Here is an 18931-nt window from a genome sequence, read left to right on the forward strand (position 1 = left end):
CACCCCCCGGGGAGGCCTTGACAGTGACAGTCAGAGGGGCTGCACTGTCATGGGTCTTGCCCCACATGCCCCTGCCTGACCTCCTTTCCTCCTCTGTGGGCTGGGGAGGGAGGGCCGGTTCCTGCCCACACCTGGGGGCTGGCAGTGACCTGAGGTGAAAGCTTGCTCTTGGTATTGTTCCTCACGTGGGACCCCAGCCGCCTCCGGCTCCAGCTGGAAGGAGGGCTCGTGGGGCTGGGGCACTGGCTTATCTTCAGGCCCCTTGGTCCTTGCTAACCCCAGGGCCAGCCCATGCCCCATCATCTTACCAGGGAGCCTCCCTGGCCTGGCCCTACAGGGCCCTCCCCCAGCACTGCGGACACGGGGGTCGGGTCATTCTCTGGGGACGGGGGTGGGGCGCATCCCAGGTGCTGGGATGTAGAGCAGCATCCCGGGCACCCACGGTCCTGACAACCACAGACATCCTCAGACCTGGCCCGGTGTCCCCTGAGGGCAGAACCACCCTGGTGAGGACCCCTGGGTTGTACTGACAGGGAACCTCCTGCTGAGCACCTGGTGCCTGGAACCCTGGCGCGCTGTAGGGCCGAGCAAGGTCGGGGTAGCGAGGAGCTGCAGGGAAGGCCTCCTCAGGAGGGGCAGCCAGCTGTTGACAGCCGGCTTGAAAGCAAGGGCCCTGCTCTCTATCACTGGGACCTCTTCATCCAGCATGAGTCGACCTCACTCTCGGAGAGGGCCGGGGCTGGGGGTGAACGTGGGGAGCGCACAGGAGGGCAGCCCTGAGGGGTCAGGTGGTCTGTGACACGTGCAGACCCTACTCCTAGCCTTGTAGGGACCTCATTCTGTCCCTTCAGGTGACAGGATCATGCCCATTTCCCAGAGGCCTAGGCTGAGGCTCGGAGACTGAAGGCTAGTCTGAAGCAATGAGAGAAGGTGTGGGCCGCCTGGCTCTTCATTCTGGGGGCCACGAGGGGTAAAGAGGAGACCCACCTTAAGGGCTAGCTTGGCGGGTGGGCGAGCCTCCCAGTGACAGTGCAGAGGGGGCAGTGGCAGCCAGCGACTGAGAACCCCAGCCCACCTCACAGACTGCGGACACCAGCCTGCAGGTGCCGGCTTCCGGGCAGAGCGTCTCCAGGGCCAGGGTTCTGGCCCCCCTGAGCAGGCTCTCATCGCTTCCTTCCCCGCTCTGTCCCCCAAGGCAGCTCTAAACCCCCTGCAGCCTGGGGGAGCCTTTCTCAGCCGCTGTGCTCGGGACTTCTTTTCAACAGAAAAGTCACTACTCTCTCTCTGCCTTTTACTAGGAAACTTTGCAGACACACAGCAAAGGTGGCAGAGCGTTCCCCTGCACAGCCAGCCATGCCCCTGCTGCCCAGACTCTTCTGGTCTCGAGCTGGGGCATGCATGGTCCCCGCTCTCCCCAGCTGCTCGTTTCTTTGAATGGCCGGGCGAGTTCCCTGATGCAGAATCCAAGAAGCACAGAGTGACAAGGCAGGAGGACCAGGGCTTCCTTCCTCTCCTGACCCCGTCCTCTAGTTCCTCTTCCCCAGCCGACCTTCCCAAACCTTCCAGAAATAGCTTGTTCTACACAGCATGTTACGTGCACTGGGTCCCAAAGCCCCCCCCCCCCCTTTTACTGCAGTGCCTCCTGTGGGGAGATGGGCCACACCCTTCAGGTAGACGTCTGGTCTGTAGACTTCTCTCGTCCCCTGCTTTCCTAAGCAGACTGCGGAGAAATCGCCGTACACAGGGTTTTGCCCATGCGCGCCAGAGTTTCTAAGGGTAAATTCTTAGAAGTCAGAGAGGATGTGCGTTTTTAGATTCTGAAAGCAGTTGCCAAACTCCGGCTCCTGCCAAGAGTGGGTGCGAGGGTGCGTCATCTGATCTTGGAGCTGCTCGGGGAGAGGAGGGAGCGGGCTCTGGGCTGGGTTCGCAGCCCTTGGGCCGCGCGTGCAGCCGAGCCTCTTTTTCCAGGAACCGTTTGTTTGTATCCTCTGCTGCTTTGGTCTGTCCTGAGGGTGGCAGGTACTTTTCCCGGTTGTGTCGTTCTTTTTTTAGAAAACTGTGTTTGTGGTGTATTTGCTTGCAGACACTTTTCATTTCTCCACACGTGAATTTATCAGCCTTTTCTCTCAGGGCTTCGGACTCTTCTGGTCTTCTGCAGTGCGGCAAGCAGCAGTCTTAGAGGAGGTGGGCGGGCGTCCCTGAGGTCCTGGGACCGAGGACTCTCTCGGATGCCACCTCCACTCTCTAGAATAGGCCGCTTGCAGCCTGGCGGAGCCGCAGGCCCTCGGCTCCGAGAATGGGCTGGAGCGGGGGCTCAGACCAGTTTTGTCGCCAGCATCATGTGGTTTGGGTATGACTGCGGCCGGCCAATGCTGCGAGTTCCTCCAGAGATCTTGGTTGAGGCCCTTGGCGTCTGTCTACCTCCTCACTGAGACAGCCTGGGTGTGCGGGGCGGGTGCCCCTGAGGGCACTGGCTTGTCACTTTATTTATTTATTTAACATCTTTATTGGAGTATAATTGTTTTATAATGGTGTGTTAGTTTCTGCTTTGCTACAAAATGAATCATATGAATCAGTTATGTATATACATATGTTCCCATATCTCTCCCGTCTTGCGTCTCCCTCCCTCCCACCCTCCCTATTTCACCCCTCCAGGCGGTCACAAAGCACCAAGCTGATCTCCCTGTGCTATGCGGCTGCTTCCCGCTAGCTATCTACCTTACGTTTGGTAGTGTATATATGTCCATGCCTCTGTCTCGCTTTGTCACAGCTTACCCTTCCCCCTCCCCATATCCTCAAGTCCATTCTCTAGTAGGTCTGTGTCTTTATTCCTGTCTTACCCTAGGTTCTTCATGACCTTTTTTCTTAAATTCCATATATACGTGTTAGCATACAGTATTTGCCTCTCTCTTTCTCACTTACTTCACTCTGTATGACAGGCTCTAGGTCTATCCACCTCATTACAAATAGTTCAGTTTCATTTCTTTTTATGGCTGAGTAATATTCCATTGTATATATGTGCCACATCTTCTTTATCCATTCATCCGATGATGGACACTTAGGTTGTTTCCACCTCCGGGCTATTGTAAATAGAGCTGCAATGAACATTTTGGTACATGACTCTTTTTGAATTATGGTTTTCTCAGGGTATATGCCCAGTAGTGGGATTGCTGGGTCATATGGTAGTTCTATTTGTAGTTTTTTAAGGAACCTCCATACTGTTCTCCACAGTGGCTGTATCAATTTACATTCCTACCAACAGTGCAAGAGGGTTCCCTTTTCTCCACACCCTCTCCAGCATTTATTGTTTCTAGATTTTTTGATGATGGCCATTCTGACTGGTGTGAGATGATACATCATTGTAGTTTTGATTTGCATTTCTCTAATGAATAGTGATGTTGAGCATTCTTTCATGTGTTTGTTGGCAGTCCGTATATCTTCTTTAGAGAAATGTCTATTTAGGTCTTCTGCCCATTTTTGGACTGGGTTGTTTTTCTGTTATTAAGCTGCATGAGCTGCTTATAAATTTTGGAGATTAATCCTTTGTCAGTTGCTTCATTTGCAAATATTTTCTCCCATTCTGAGGGTTGTCTTTTGGTCTTGTTTATGGTTTCCTCTGCTGTGCAAAAGCTTTGAAGTTTCATTAGGTCCCATTTGTTTATTTTTGTTTTTATTTCCATTTCTCTAGGAGGTGGGTCAAAAAGGATCTTGCTGTGATTTATGTCATAGAGTATCCTACCTATGTTTTCCTCTAAGAGTTTGATAGTTTCTGGCCTTACATTTAGGTCTTTAATCCATTTTGAGCTTATTTTTGTGTATAGTGTTAGGGAGTGATCTAATTTCATACTTTTACATGTACCTGTCCAGTTTTCCCAGCACCACTTATTGAAGAGGCTGTCCTTTCTCCACTGTACATTCCTGCCTCCTTTATCAAAGATAGGGTGACCATATGTGCGTGGGTTTATCTCTGGGCTTTCTACCCTGTTCCATTGATCTATGTTTCTCTTTTTGTGCCAGTACCATACTGTCTTGATTACTGTAGCTTTGTAGTATAGTCTGAAGTCAGGGAGCCTGATTCCTCCAGCTCCATTTTTCGTTCTCAAGATTGCTTTGGCTATTCGGGGTCTTTTGTGTTTCCATACAAATTGTGAAATTTTTTGTTCTAGTTCTGTGAAAAATGCCAGTGATAGTTTGATAGGGATTGCATTGAATCTGTAGATTGCTTTGGGTAGTAGAGTCATTTTCACAATGTTGATTCTTCCAATCCAAGAACATGGTATATCTCTCCATCTATTTGTATCGTCTTTAATTTCTTTCATCAGTGTCTCATAATTTTCTGCATACAGGTCTTTTGTCTCCTTAGGTAGGTTTATTCCTAGATATTTTATTCTTTTTCTTGCAATGGTAAATGGGAGTGCTTTCTTGATTTCACTTTCAGATTTTTCATCATTAGTGTATAGGAATGCCAGAGATTTCTGTGCATTAATTTTGTATCCTGCTACTTTACCAAATTCATTGATTAGCTCTAGCAGTTTTCTGGTAGCATCTTTAGGATTCTGTATGTATAGTATCACGTCATCTGCAAACAGTGACAGCTTTACTTCTTCTTTTCCAATTTGGATTCCTTTTCTTCTCTGATTGCTGTGGCTAAAACTTCCAAAACTATGTTGAATAAGAGTGGTGAGAGTGGGCAACCTTGTCTTGTTCCTGATCTTAGTGGAAATGCTTTCAGTTTTTCACCATTGAGGACGATGTTGGCTGTGGGTTTGTCATATAGGCTGGCTTGTCACTTTAGAAAAGAGAGCAGCATCCATGGTGGGGTGCGTCCTCTGCATCTACAAGGGCAGAGCTTGAGAAGGCGTTAGTCCCAGAGCCCCTGCACCCGTGCCCACGCCTCCGCGAGTCCCTCTGTGAGGCGTCGGGTCTCGGAGACATGATCCTGGGCTGGATGCTGGCACCTGACGGCCCCACACACTCACCCACCGCCCAATCTGGACCTCGCGTCCGCCTTGGCCCTCCGTAGACAGCTGGCCGCTGTGGTGTGCTGCCACCGGCATGGCTCCTCTTCCCCTGGTGACTTGTCTCTGGCTCGCCGCCCCGCTAGGCAGGGAGCTCAGCACGGTGGGACTGTGTCCTCGCTGCCTGCTCCAGCCTAGCACCCGCCCCAGGCCTGAGGGTGCTCAGAAAACGTGGGATTGGTGGGGTGAATGAAGACTCTCCGACAGACGCGTGAGCCGCACGGGCTGGGGCAGAGAGCATGCCTCTAAGGGCCCACGTTGAGGACACCCTCTTGGCAGCCACCACTCCCTGAAGATCAGCAAAGGTGGTCTTGGTGCTCTACCTTCCTCCGCCTGCCCCTGGTGTGTGCGTGTCCTGCAGTTGTTGTAACAAATTATTACAAACTCAGTGGCTTAAAACAACAGAAATTTATTCACACAGTCCTGGAAGTCAGGAGACTGGCTCGAGCCTCACGGGGCTAAAATCCAGGCGTAGGCAGGGCTAGTCCTTCCGGAGGCTCCAGGGAAGCATCTGTTCCCGCCTTTTCTAGCTTCTAGAGGCGCCGCCTTCCTGGCTCGCGGCCCCTCCTGCATCCTCACAGCCAGCAGCGCAGCATCTCCCGTCTCTCTCTGCCTCTGACCCTCCGCCTCCACTGGGCCCCCCGGGACATCCCCATCCCAGGGGCCTTAACCCCATCTGCAAAGCCCGTTCTGCCATATAAAGGAACACACCCAGAGGCTGGGGACTAGGAACATCTCTGACCCTCAACAGACACATCTGTCAGCAGTGAGACGTCCGCCAGCTGCACGGGCTTCTGTAGACTGTCCCGTTGGGACGTCGCGGGCAGATGGAGGGGGGTGCGCCACACTGGGCGTACTCGCTGGACTCGGATTCAGCGCACCCCCTGTGCAAGGACACGTGGTGTCTTAGGAGCAGCTTCTTTGCGCATCCCAGGAGACTAGTCTCCCGCCCCATGTGCTCCGAGATGACCGCGGTGCTTTGGGCTCTGCTTAGGTTCTGGCGTGCGGGCGGCATCCGAGCTGTTGTCTGGGCCCTGCCGTCTGACCACGTAGGGAGCCGCTGGGGTCTTTGGCACGGTGACTTTGGTCTGTGAACGGAGGGGCCGTGGTTTCCGTCGGAAGTGAGCTCACGTGGACCGAGAGGCTTAGACGGCTGATGAGGAGGCCCCTCGTTCCCCTGGGCCCCGCCGGCCCCGAGCTGTAGCCTAGCAGTGGGGGCCCTGGAGGTGGTACTGCCGAGCGCACAGCCGAGTGTGCCTGCACCTGCTCTCCCGAGGGCTCACTGCCCGGCGGGCGGCACACGAGGCCCTGGTCAGGGCCGCCGTGGTTGACCACACACGTTGGGCCAGGAAGCTAGCCAGGCTCTCTGAGCCTTATTTCCGTGTCTGCAGAGCAGGGACAGCCAACTGGCCCAACTCTGGGGCTGCTAGAGCAGGGCCGTGACAGCTCCTCCTGGTGTCCAGCCCCACTCGAAGCCCGTTCACGGGCCACTCAGTCACCGAGGACGCCGGCCCTGCTGGGGCTTGGTTCTGGCTTTCACTTGGCCTGGCACTGTGGTGCGAGACGGCCGGGTCCGCGCTTGGGAAACGGTCCCCTGAATGGGTGTCTCCCCCCCAGGCCAGATGCTCAGATGGGCGCCTTTGTGTCCCGCTATGGCTCTGCTGCCCAGGAGCGGTCGGGTGTGGTGAGGGCTTGCGGGGGGCCCTGGGTGGGCGCGTTGGGAGGGGGAGGTCAAGACCAGAGACGGAGACAGCCATCCGTCATTTCAGAGACTATGTTCTGGGGCCAGAACGGACAAGATGTGTCTAGGGACCCCTGCTGGGGCAGGAAGCCGTTGGCCAACAAGGGGGTGCCTGCTCCCAAAGGTTTACCTGAAATGAGGAGGGGGCGGAGGTGTTGCAACCCCGCTTCTCACTGAAGCAGGAAGCCCGCTGTCTGTCGATGACAGGGCATGGGTGGCTCTGGGCCAGCACGGGCTCAGAAGGGCCCCAGGCTGAGTGGAGGGAGGGCCGTGGGCACGGGGGCGGGTGGGCATCCAGGCAGGAGCCCTGTCTATTCCCCCACCTGACCCCTTGCCCAGCTTCAACAGCCTCATCTTTGCGAGGGGGTGCAGGCATCCAGTTCACAGGGCCGCGTGGAGGGAACACGGAGTAAGATAGGCACGCTGAGGTGACCAGTGGCTGTGTTACTGTCCCGTGGGGTCTAACCCGACTGGCTCTGCTTCGGCCGAGCATCTGGCTTTGGGCCAAAGCCACACCAAGGCAGCCCTGTGCATCACATAATCCCGGTGAGGGACAAGGACCTGACAGGCTCGTGCCGGTGCTTCAGCCCAGGGTTAGGCCCAGGAGCTCGGAGAGGCCATTTGGGGGCACGAAAGTAGCAGTTCAGCAGATCGGCCTGAGTGTCTCGTAGTCTCCTGGTCACACAGAGACGCGAGCGCTGGACTTTCCTCAGGTGTCTTTTTTTTTTTAAGGGCAAACGTTCTCTCTGGTTTACTTTCTGTCTGTATGGACTTGACAGCTCTGGGACCTCTCATGAGTGGAATCACACAGTATGTGGCCTTTTGTGTCTGGCTTATTTCACTCAGCATCATGTCCTTAAGGTTCATCCATGGTGTAGCAGGTGTCAGAATCTCCTTCCTTTTCAAGGCTGAGTAATATTCCAGGGTGGGGATGGAGCATGCCTTGTTTATCTGTTCACTGTGGGTGACACTTGGGTTGTTTCTCTTCTTAGCTTTTGTAAATAGTACTGGTAAGAGCCTTTGAACATTAGCTTCTGTGTGGGTCTGTTTCCTTTCTCTGGGGTGTATATCTCAAAGTGCAGTTGCTGGGTCACGTGGCTGTGTGTATTTGATTTCTTGAGGAGCTCACAGGGGCAAGGGGATGGGGAGGGAATGTTTCATGGGGACAGGGTTTCAGTTTGGGAAGACGAGAAAGTTCTAGAGGTGGATGGTGGGGATGGTTGCCCAACAACGTGAATGGACTGAATGCCGCTGAGCTGTGCACCTAAAAATGGTGAAGATGGTGAATTTTATGTTACGTATATTTTACTCTCATTTTTTTTTTTTACCCTCATTTTTTTTTTTTTTTTTTTTAAAGGCAAGTGTGGAGGGTACTACACCTAGGAATTTGTATTTGTAAACTTAATTTCTGGCCAGCCTTCACTTTTCCAATTCTTGATACTTGGTCAGTTGTCAGAGCAGCGCCGGCCTGGAGGCTCGGGGGCCGGAACTAGCCAGCACTGCCTGCGTCCAGCCCTTGGGCTGCAGCCGGAAGCGTAGGGTGACCGTGATGGCGCGAGGCCGGGGGGTAGGGGCAGAGCAGGCGCAGGGCAGGAGGCTGTGCTCGGGGGGGGGCCCCCTCGGCGCCGCCCCCCGCCCCGAGCCTCAGGCATCCCTGGACTCTGGCCTGCCATCCCCCGGGAAGGGCACCCTGCCCTCTGAGGCGTCTCCTCTTCCCTCCCTGGAATGCTCCTCGGTGCCCCTCGCTGCCGCACTCTTGCTCCTCTTCCTCAGAGGCCTCCCCAGGCGGTCGGGGGAGCTGGTGGGAGCTGGGCAGAGGCGTGTGTCCGCTGGAGGCCACCATCCCCCGCCCCAGCAGGCCCTGCGCCCGGTCAGCTCCGCAGACCCCGACTGACGGGCCGCCCTGCCTCCCTCACAGGGGCGAGGACGAGGCCCCAGGGGCGGCTCACGGCCTCGAGCGTCTGAAGCAGGAAGGCCACGAGATGGTGCCTGTGGGGGATGGGGGGGCCTGGGGTAAGCGGGCGACTGGCCAGAACCAGGACAAAGGCGTGCGGGCCCGGTGGAAGGTTCCTGCAGAACAACCAGAGAGGAGCCTGTTTGTCCCTGTCACGTCCCGCTGGGCTCCTGGGAGGGAAGGGCCCCCACCTGGCAGGGGACTTGGCTGTCCCCGAGGAGCGCCCTGTGCTCGCCAGGCGGCAGTGGGGACCGCTGCCTGCTGGCGCCGACCTCTCCCGCCCTTCCCGCCCAGGCTGACGGCCGCCATGGACCAGGACTACGAGCGGCGCCTCCTCCGGCAGATCGTCATCCAGAACGAGAACACGATGCCGAGCGTGAGTACCCAGGGCTGCCCCGCCGGCGCTGTCCGGGCCCGCTGGAGCCGGGGAGAGTTGGGGCGCGGGGGGGCGGGCAGCTGCTGGGCTTTGGCCCTCGGAGAACAGAGGTGCCGACAGGCGACAAACACGTCCTCCCCCTCGGCGGCATGGCCACGCCAGGTGTGAGATCCCCCAGCACCTCCCTGCACTGCCCTCCGTTGCCGGGGCCACAGACCCCTCATCCTCGTGGGCAGCCAGGGCAGAGGAGTGATGGTGGCACGGGAGGGCCCTGTTTTGCTCTTTCCTGCGTCCCCACCCCCTCCGCCGTGTTGTGTTTCTCTGTCCTGGGCTCCCGACACGTTGCAGGCTGTGCCCGCCAGTTCTCAGCGCTCTCAGCTCCGTGCTGGGCCGTCCAGGGCGGGGCCCTTCCTGCCTCTTCCGGCTTCTGGTGTTGCCGGCAGTCCTAGGCTTACAGACCCACCCTCCAGTCTCTGCCTCATCTTCACGTCCCCCCTCACTCTGTGTACCGGTGTGTCTGTCTCTTCTGAGAACACCAGGCCTTAGATTTAGGGCCACCCTGCTCCAGTATGACCTTGTCTCAACTTGATGACACGTGCAAAACCCCCTTTCCAATTAAGGTCACATCCCAAGTATCAGGGTTTGGGACTTCAGCATATCCTTTTGGGGGACACAGTTCAACCTACAGCAGATCCCTTGTAGAAAAAGGGACATTCCTGGGACATTCCCACTGCCTGGTTCTGGGGCTGAGTCGTGGTCTGATGGGGGAATAGCCTTGTGTATGGGGAATGGGGCTGGCAGGACGACAGGCTCTCAGTGTCGGGGGACAGATGCTCTTTGTGCTGTCAACGTTCCCGTCCTTTGGTGACCGCTGAGAAACGGATCTCAGCACGTGGCGGTGTCCATGGTCGGGCTTTCGCTCCCCGGCCTCTTCCCACCCACGGAGCCGGACAGACGAACTGAGCCCCAGACATGGTGCCGCTAGCAGGTTCCAGCACGTGGGTCACTACCAAGATCAAACCCTTGTTCAGCGGCCAGAGGCCAAGGGCGAGGAGGCACAGTGGGCGGGGCCTCAGTCGGGGAGGAGAGAGGGTGGCCTTGGGGCGCTCTGGGGGCTCTGAGGCACCCAGCCCACCCTGCTGTCTTTCCAGGTTGCAGAGATGCGGCGAACCCTGACACCCGCCAACTCCCCCGTGTCCTCCCCCAGCAAGCACGGGGACCGCTTCATCCCCTCGAGAGCCGGTGCCAACTGGAGCGTGAATTTCCACAGGATCAACGTGAGGGGGTCGGGAGAGGGACCCTGACCGCGCAGCCTTGGGGCACGGGCCGGGTCCTTCCCACTCAGCCCTACCTCCTTCCCCTCCCTGTCCCGCAGGAAAATGAGAAATCTCCCAGCCAAAACCGGAAAGCCAAGGACGCCACCTCGGACAACGGCAAAGGTCGGGACTCAGGTACCCCCGCCCCCCGCCCCCTCCGCCCCAGCCCCCAGCCCAGCCTCACGGAGCTTGGTGCCCACAGACGGCCTGGCCTACTCGGCTCTGCTGAAGAACGAACTGCTCGGTGCCGGCATCGAGAAGGTGCAGGACCCGCAGACGGAGGACCGCAGGCTGCAGCCCTCCACGCCTGAGAGGAAGGGCCTCTTCACGGTGAGCCCCGCTGGCTGCCTCCGGTCTCAGCCTCCGCGGGCATCTCCTCCCATCTCAGCCCTGCCGGGGGGCTGGAATACAAGAGGCGAGGGGGCCCACTTAACCCCGTGCCCCGCACCAGGCCTGTCGCCCTTCTGCGCGCCTGCGGGTTGGAGGGACCTAGGACCAGTGCCGCATGCAGGGCGGATGGGCGGGGCCTCAGCCTGAGCCACCCCGCAGCCCACCTCCCCATTTGGGCCCTGGAGCAGCGCCAGAAGGCCTGGCTTGGGTCCCTCAGGAGACGGGGCTGAGGGGCTGGTGGCTGCATGGGGGCTGGAGAGACAGGCTGGTGCCAGCAGCCCTGCAGGAGGACGCCTTGGGTGCGAGGCTTGGTTTGCCCGGGACGCGCATCTCTAGTCAGAGCCCCTCCCAGTTTCGGCGCACCCTGGACTCAGGCACAGGGCACAGGGCTTCCGGGACGCAGCATCCACTCAGTGGGTGTCCCCTGCCCCCAGTATTCCCTCAGCACCAAGCGCTCCAGCCCCGACGATGGCAATGACGTGTCTCCCTACTCCCTGTCCCCCGTCAGCAACAAAAGGTGAGTCCAGACCTGCACTGGCCGGGGTTGGGGCTGGGGGGCAGCTGGCAGGGCCCGGGAGCTGCCATCAGTTCTAGAGCTGTGTACGGGGTACGGGGTGGCCCAGAGGACCCCCCTCATTGGGGACTTGCTGCGGGCCCAGACCAGGTGCTGGGAGCCCGAGAGGGGTCCTGCAGGAGGCGCCGGGCAGAGGGGAAGGCGGGGCTGTCGGAGCTCAGGGCAGCTGAACATCCAGTGGTGGAGGGGTCGGTGGCCGTGGGGTCACCCACGGGTTTGGGATCACAGAGTGACAGAGTCGGGACAAGTGGGAAATGACGCAGCCTCCCAGGGCCACCGGGAGGAGATGGCATCTCTGCAGTTCTGTGCAATTGTTGCCTAATCTCTGCCTCGGTCTCCCTGCAGTCAGAAGCTACTGCGGTCCCCACGGAAACCCACCCGCAAGATCTCCAAGATCCCCTTCAAGGTCCTGGATGCGCCCGAGCTGCAGGACGACTTCTACCTGAACCTGGTGGACTGGTCATCCCTCAATGTACTCAGCGTGGGGCTGGGGACCTGCGTGTACCTGTGGAGCGCCTGCACCAGCCAGGTGGGCGCCGCTGAGCCTGTGCGCATGCGCACGGGCTTGGGGGCAGCAGAGCGGCTTCCTACGGTAGCCGGGCCGGGGCGTGTGTGAAGGGTGGGAGTGTTGCCGGGGGCCTCCAGAGCCTGGGGCAGCTCCCGGCCACCCCCTCCTCCCAGGCCTGTCTCCTCAGTGTGCAGACTCTCCTGGGGTCGGTCAGCAGGGGTGAGCGGAGGCCCACGCCCATTCCTCCCTGGGCTGGCTTCCGAGAGTCAGGAGTCCTTGCTTCCCGGCCTGAGCTCCAGCCTCCGCCCGTGCCAGCAGAAGAGGCACGGTGTCCGGGCCCGGCTGAGTGCAGTGTCCCCCACCCAGCAGTAAATGCCTCGGAGTGGCTGCTGGACACGTGGGCTCAGGGTCTGCAGGGCACAAAGACCCTGCAGGTGGGGTGTTTGAGGGACAAAACCAGATGCAAGTGGGTTCAGAGAAGGTGAGCGAAGCCAGCACAGGGAGGCCGGCACGCGCACACACACACACACACACACACACACATACACACACGGCACGGCACCGCACGGCACGGCACGGCCCGGCCCGGCCCGGCAGCCTGTGGCCAACACCTGCTGCAGGGATCCCTCCGCCCCCGGGCGTGATGCTCGCGTCCCTCCAGGCTCTGTGCAGTCAGCATCCCTGTGCTTGGGTGTGTCCCCTCCTGGCCTGTGGCTTCCCGAGCCTCCTAGCTGCCTTCTACTGGGTCCCAGCACTGATGCCAGTGCCCCCAGGCCTGAGGTGTGAATGAATGAATGAATGGGTGGACAGACAGATGGATGAATGGACAGTCTGAACCTTGAAGGAGCAGTGGGCACCAACTGCTCCCCCTTCTGCTAGGTGACCCGGCTCTGTGATCTCTCCGTGGAAGGGGACTCGGTGACCTCCGTTGGCTGGTCTGAGAGGGTCAGTACACTAGCCCTATCACCCCGCTGGGCAGGGTTGGCCCAAGGGACGTCGACCGGCCCTCACTGGAGGGGCCCTCGGCAGTGTTGGGGGCCTTGGAGACCCAGAGGAGCCAGAATCTGGCCTTGTGGTCACTGTCCAAGCTCCAGTGACACCTGTGCCCCCAGCTGTCCCCAGCCTGGTAGAGATGGTTGGAGTGACAGAGACTCTGGGGCAGGCTCGCTCCACATGTTGAAGCATGCAGATCTTGGGACACATTGCATGGATTTTAATAGTTCCACTCTCTGTACAACTGTCTGCCCAGAAAGTTCCTAGGAGGGGTGTCCGAAGGGGCGCGTGTTAGAGACCTTGAAAGAAGTGGGCCCAAGGCTCTGCCGTGGGGAGGTGAGGGGAGCTCCCCGGCCGCCCAAGCAAGGGGTCCCCACACAGGGGCCTGATGCCCGCTCTTGCCCGTTTTGTTGTCCTAGGGGAACCTGGTGGCCGTCGGCACACACAAGGGCTTCGTGCAGATCTGGGATGCAGCTGCAGGGAAGAAGCTGTCCATGCTGGAAGGCCACACGGCGCGCGTCGGTGAGGAGCCGCTCGGGGCCCGGGGGTGGGTGGGTCCCGAGGGGCCGGGCGGGTCCCGAGGGGCCAGGCCACGTCCTCATCCCACCCTCTGCCTGGCCGCAGGGGCGCTGGCCTGGAACGCCGACCAGCTCTCATCCGGGAGCCGGGACCGCATGATCCTGCAGAGGGACATCCGCACGCCGCCCTTGCAGTCAGAGCGGCGGCTGCAGGGCCACCGGCAGGAGGTGTGTGGGCTCAAGTGGTCCACGGACCACCAGCTGCTCGCCTCAGGGGGCAACGACAACAAGGTAGGCCCAGCCCCTGCCCTCCCTCCCTCCCCGCCGGCCCCCGTGCCGTGGAGTAGGGGTGACGGGTGCACCCCAAGGGAGGCCAAGATGGGCCCTGCCTTCCCTTGGGGGCCAAGCTGCCCGGGCCTCACAGCCCCGTCCCTGCAGCTGCTGGTCTGGAACCACTCAAGCCTGAGCCCCGTGCAGCAGTACACAGAGCACCTGGCGGCCGTGAAGGCCATCGCCTGGTCCCCGCACCAGCACGGGCTGCTGGCATCCGGCGGCGGCACAGCCGACCGCTGCATCCGCTTCTGGAACACTCTCACGGGGCAGCCGCTGCAGTGCATCGACACCGGCTCCCAGGTGTGCAACCTCGCCTGGTCCAAGCACGCCAATGAGCTGGTGAGTGCGGGGCGCAGGAGGCCAGGCCCCAGCTGTCCAGGTCTGGCAGAAGCTGACCCGGTACCTGTGCCCAGTGACTGCAGGAGAGGCCCGAGGGCTCTCATGTGCAGTGTGGTTCCCTGTCTGGAGCCAGTCATCGACCAGGGTGTGGGGTTGAGGGCTGACACCTGTGGTCTCTGCACCCTGTGGGCGCGCCTTGGTGTCCTTGTGCCTCGGTGGGTGTGTCTGGGGGGGTCTGTGCCCTGGGGCCACTGGAGGGGGGAGCCCCAGGCTCTGACAGCGTTCTCTGTGTCCCCTAGGTGAGCACGCATGGCTATTCGCAGAACCAGATCCTCGTCTGGAAATACCCATCCCTGACACAGGTGGCCAAGCTGACCGGGCACTCCTACCGGGTTCTCTACCTGGTGAGTCTCCCCAGCTGGGCCCTGTTCCTCCACCTGGAACAGGCTCTGGGACTGGACTGCAGGGCGCGGCAGCATCACTCTGAATCTGCTTCACCAGCGCCCCTGCCCTGTGAGCAGGGGCAGCTCCGCCTGCCTTTATAATCTCCAGGTGTTTGTTTCCACATAAAAATAGAAGATGCCACGAATAACCCACATCCAGCCCCTCAGATCACCTCTAGATGTTTCACCAAATAACCACTTGCACGTGTCTGGAGAAAGCCCCTCCCCAAATCCACTCACTCTTCAATATTTTGGTTTTTTCTAGAAAAAAGTTCTGTGCTTAAACCAGCAAATCCTTTGCCCAGTTGCACAGAGAGGGGTGTGGCATCCTTTGTGTTCTCATGGCTTTGCCCGTAGGCCACAAGGACAGAGGGGGTCTCTCTTCTCCCGCAGGCCATGTCCCCTGATGGAGAGGCCATAGTCACTGGTGCTGGAGATGAAACCCTGAGGTTCTGGAATGTCTTTAGCAAAACCCGTTCGACAAAGGTAAAGTGGGTCGGTATCAGCGCCAGATGTTCCCCCACGTGTGTGCCCTCAGCCTGTCCTGGGGCCTCCTGCCCCACCCCCGCCGCTCAGCCAGCCCCAGTCACCCCGTCAGCTGTGCCCTCCCCGGGATCCCCACACCCCCTCTCTCCTCCTGCATCACCTGGTGTCCCTGCACATCCTGGGGCACTCGCCGCGCAAAGTGCCCGCACAGGCCCCTCCTCAGGCCCGGAGCCTCGGGGTCCCTCCAGGCAGAACTTCCTTCCCGTGCCCAAGCGGCTGGCGCCCAGCCCAGCGGCCCAGCCTCGAAGCTGGCCCCTGCGGGAGGTCACCGGACCAAGGGCTCAGCGTCGCTCCTGTGTGCCCTGCAGGAATCCGTGTCCGTCCTCAACCTCTTCACCAGGATCCGGTAAACCCGTGGCCGTGCCGTCCTGGTCGCAGAGCGCCACCTCTCAGCGTGCATGGACCCTCCCCTCCCCCGAACATGGGCCCCAGAGGAAGACAGGCAGCCAGGGTGGGGCGGGAGCCGGGCCTGGAGAGACCCTGAAGGTTCTATTAAAGCCTGATTGTGAACCCTGTCAGCCGGTGTTTGGGGCGGGGCCGGGCTCGGGCACCAGCAGTAGTGGGGCCTCCGGATCCCTCCACCCTGGGTGGCCCCGGCTCGGACAGCTGTTCTCGGAGCGGGATGGACGCCTCCTGGATGCCGCCTCCTTCTGTCCGTGTCCATCACTGCCTCGCTGGGGCTTCAGGCTCTGCCCGGAAGCTCGTGCTCACTGCTGCCCACACCTGCTACGGGACAGACGGCTGGACACCAGGCCGGTCGGCCGGGGAAGGGCCTGGCAGGATGGCAGCTCAGGTTGGCCCGTGAATCGAAATGACGTCCCCACTCGAGAGGTTTCTTTGCAGCCACCTCTGCTCTCCCTGTCCCAGCAGCCGACCGCTGGCTCTTTCAGGGGCACGGCGTTGGGAGCAGGCCACACGCCAAAGGAGGTCACCTTGAGGCGGACTTGTTGTCTGAGGGAGACTGATGTGGGACCTGTTCGCCATGATGGCTCGCCCCAACTGTCCTTGTCGCTCACGGGGTCACAGCCGACTGTGGTTCTTGCAGCTTGCTGGGCGGCCGGTCAGGGTAACCTGAGGACAGAATTGACCCTGCGGGTCAGGTCCTGTGGGCGCCCAGCCCTCCTCCCCAGCCCCTTCTCCTCCAGGCCACCCTAGTGGGTCCTGTCCATCTGCGCCTTCGGCTGCGGGAGGGGGCACCTGAGGGTTCCCCCAGAAGCTTCCTGAGCTCCCCCGACTCTGGGCCCACCTCATTGTCCTCTTCTGCCCTGTTCTCAGGTGAGACGGAGGAGGGAGGTGGGGCCGGTGTGTGGCCAGGGGCCTGAGCAGCCACCCTGCCTCTCCTCCTCTCCCTCCCTCTCCCCTTCCCAGGTCGGAGGACATTGATGGACGTGGCCTGGGCAGGGCGGGGGTCCAGCGTGGCCAGGGGGGCCCCACAGAGTCCCATCGGTCACCCCGGCTCTGCCGGAGCCCCGCTCCTCCGGTTGTGAGGGCCTTGTGCTCTGCTCAGCCAGCCACACGTGTGCATGTATATATGTGTATCTGTGACTTTCCTTTGGATTTGTTTCTGTGTTTCTGTAAATCAGTCCCCAAAATGTTAAGGCTTGCTGGGGGAGAGCAGTGGCCCACCCCTACCCCTGGGGGAGACAGAAGTCACAGCTCTTAAGGTCTTCTTCAGAGGGGCAGGCGGCTGAGCCTGCATGAACTTGGGGAAGGGTGGGTCCTGCCTCCCGGCCCATCCCGGCTGCTTGCTGGGGACGGGCGGGGACGAGCAGGGACAGTGTACATAGATGTGTGTATTCCGATGGGTCCAGATTTTATTTTTGTTTGTTTGAGTTTTGTTGTGTTTTTTTTTTTAAATAAGCAAGCAGTCCTTTGTCTACCGCACGCCTGGCGCAGGTGAACCTCGCTCCTCCTGGAATTCAGCATCGCCGTCATTAAACCATGTGCGTCGTGCCCAGCTGGGGCTGCCTGTCTCTCGATCCATCTGGAGTCTGCACACACCGGGACCCCAGAGCGGCCTGAATGTCACAAACCGGTGGGGAGTGGCTGGCTCTGGGGGAGAGGCTGCGGGAGCCACTCACAGGCGGTCAGCAGGGGGCGCCGGGGTCCTTGAATTCATGCCCCCGTGATCCAGGCCAGTCCTTGCAGCCAGGCTGGTTCTGTTGGGAAGTGGAGGGTGGGCCCGGGGCTGGTGGTCTGAGCACATAGCGAGGCCTGGCCCGGGGTAGAGGGGGCGGCACCTCTGCCTGACAGATGGGCTTCCGGGGCCAGCAGGGACACTGCTGGCCCAGCACCCTCTGCGTGGGGAGGGCCAGGAGGCCCCAGGGAGGAAAGCAGCCTGGACCAGAGGGGTTGTGACACTGGGTGGGCCTGCGGGCCCAGGGGCCCCAGGGGTCTTGAGAAGGAAAGGAGGTGAGGCTCTCTGCAGTGAGCAGCTGCCCACAACTGGTGGCGCACCCCATGCCCTCCCCGCAAGCCCGGGAAGATCCCCATCCTGGGCAGCCGGGGACAAGGGAGGCCAGAGCCCAGACCTGCCCTTGAGGAGCTTCTGTATGTCAGGGAGTGGACGACAGAGTGTAAGTGCATGTGGCCGTCACGGTGTGAAGGGTGGCGTGGGCCTTGGGAGAGGGCAGCTTGAGCCCAGGGCTGACGTGTCAGCAAGGGCCTGAGGGGGGCACGGACACACCCGGGCAGAGCTGGTGCTCCAGGCTGTGGACCCATGCAAAGGCCCTGGGGCAGGACTGTGCCTGGTGAGCTGGAGGAACAGCCAGGAGGCCCCTGTGTCTGGAGCAGAGTGAGCGAGGGGGGGAGAGGGAGGAGGGGAGGGCAGGGAGGAGACAGGGCAGGTCGTGCAGGGCCTTGGGGAGGACTTGGGCTGTTACCCCAGGAGGGAGGGCGGGACCCTGGAGGGCTGTGGGCAGAGAGGGGAAGGGCCACCCTTCCCCTTGGTGTGGAGACCTGGAAACAGGTGGGCAGGGGTGCAGCGACCAGGGAGGACGCCCTGCCCGGGCAGGCAATGACAGGACTGCGGCCACAAGCAGGTGGAAATGGTGAAAGGCAGGCAGGTTCTGGATTTCTTGTGAATGTTTTAACGTGTAGTAAAATGTGTGTAACGTTTTAAGGTGTACAATCCTGTGGGTTTTAGTATATTTACTATGTTGTGCTGGCTACCACCATCTAATTCCAGAACATTCCATCACCCCCAAAAGAAGCCCCATCCCCATTATCAGTCACCCCCATCCCCTCCCAGCCCCTGACAACCATGAATCCACCCTCTGTGTCTGTGGATTTGCCTGTTCTGGACGTTTCCCATCAATGGAATCACACTTTTGTGTCCGGCTTCTCTCACTGAGCTTCGTGTTCTCCAGGTTGTGTCAGCGCGTCACCCCTTTCCATGGCTAACGTTCCAGTGTGTGGAGGGACCCTGTGTTGGGTTTCTGTCCTGCGGTTGGTGGGCATTTGGGTTGCTTCCGCTCTTTGGCTGTTGTGGATCGTGCCACTGTGAACACGTGTGTGCAGATTCTCGCGCTGGACGTATTTTGGAAACAGATGGAGGACTGGACGGGGGTGGGGTGAGAAGGGAGGACCTGGGGGCTGCAGGGCTGCTGGCCTGAGCACCTGGAAGGGTAGGGCTGAGGTTGTGGAAAGGAAATTCAGAAGCTTCGTTGGGTTTGGAGGCCCCCATGCGGCTGTGTTGGGGGGCAGAGAAGAGGTGGGAGGGCTGAGCCCCAGGTCGGCCCTACCCAGATGAGCGCCCGCCTCCTTCTCCAGCCTCTGCTCTCCCGGCTCGGCCCCTCAGCTGGGGGAGAGGCAGTGGCCTGGATGGTGGCCAGCAGACCCAGCTGTTGCCAGGACTCCGGGCTGCCTTTGTAGCTGTCAACA

At 60.0% G+C, this 18931-nt stretch overlaps 1 protein-coding gene across 3 annotated transcripts in view; it reads left to right on the forward strand.

Moving 5' to 3' along the window:
- The window catches only part of FZR1 (fizzy and cell division cycle 20 related 1), a 30272-nt gene extending 13266 nt beyond the window's left edge, over positions 1-17006 (forward strand). For 2 of the 3 annotated variants that reach the window (XM_073803480.1, XM_033854749.2), the window contains exons 2-14: positions 9008-9089; positions 10241-10366; positions 10465-10528; positions 10608-10735; positions 11230-11312; positions 11715-11898; positions 12757-12822; positions 13290-13392; positions 13495-13679; positions 13827-14060; positions 14360-14464; positions 14897-14998; positions 15358-17006. In XM_073803480.1, the coding sequence (XP_073659581.1) occupies positions 9021-9089; positions 10241-10366; positions 10465-10528; positions 10608-10735; positions 11230-11312; positions 11715-11898; positions 12757-12822; positions 13290-13392; positions 13495-13679; positions 13827-14060; positions 14360-14464; positions 14897-14998; positions 15358-15399 (1491 nt within the window). In that variant the 5' untranslated portion in view covers positions 9008-9020 and the 3' untranslated portion in view covers positions 15400-17006. The remainder of the gene's footprint in view (positions 1-9007; positions 9090-10240; positions 10367-10464; positions 10529-10607; positions 10736-11229; positions 11313-11714; positions 11899-12756; positions 12823-13289; positions 13393-13494; positions 13680-13826; positions 14061-14359; positions 14465-14896; positions 14999-15357) is intronic. The other variant, XM_033854750.2, reaches the window with a different exon arrangement.
- Positions 17007-18931: the final 1925 nt, after the last annotated feature.

The sequence above is a fragment of the Tursiops truncatus genome, chromosome 3 (genome assembly GCF_011762595.2).
Source record: "Tursiops truncatus isolate mTurTru1 chromosome 3, mTurTru1.mat.Y, whole genome shotgun sequence".
Classification (NCBI taxonomy): Eukaryota; Metazoa; Chordata; class Mammalia; order Artiodactyla; family Delphinidae; genus Tursiops; species Tursiops truncatus.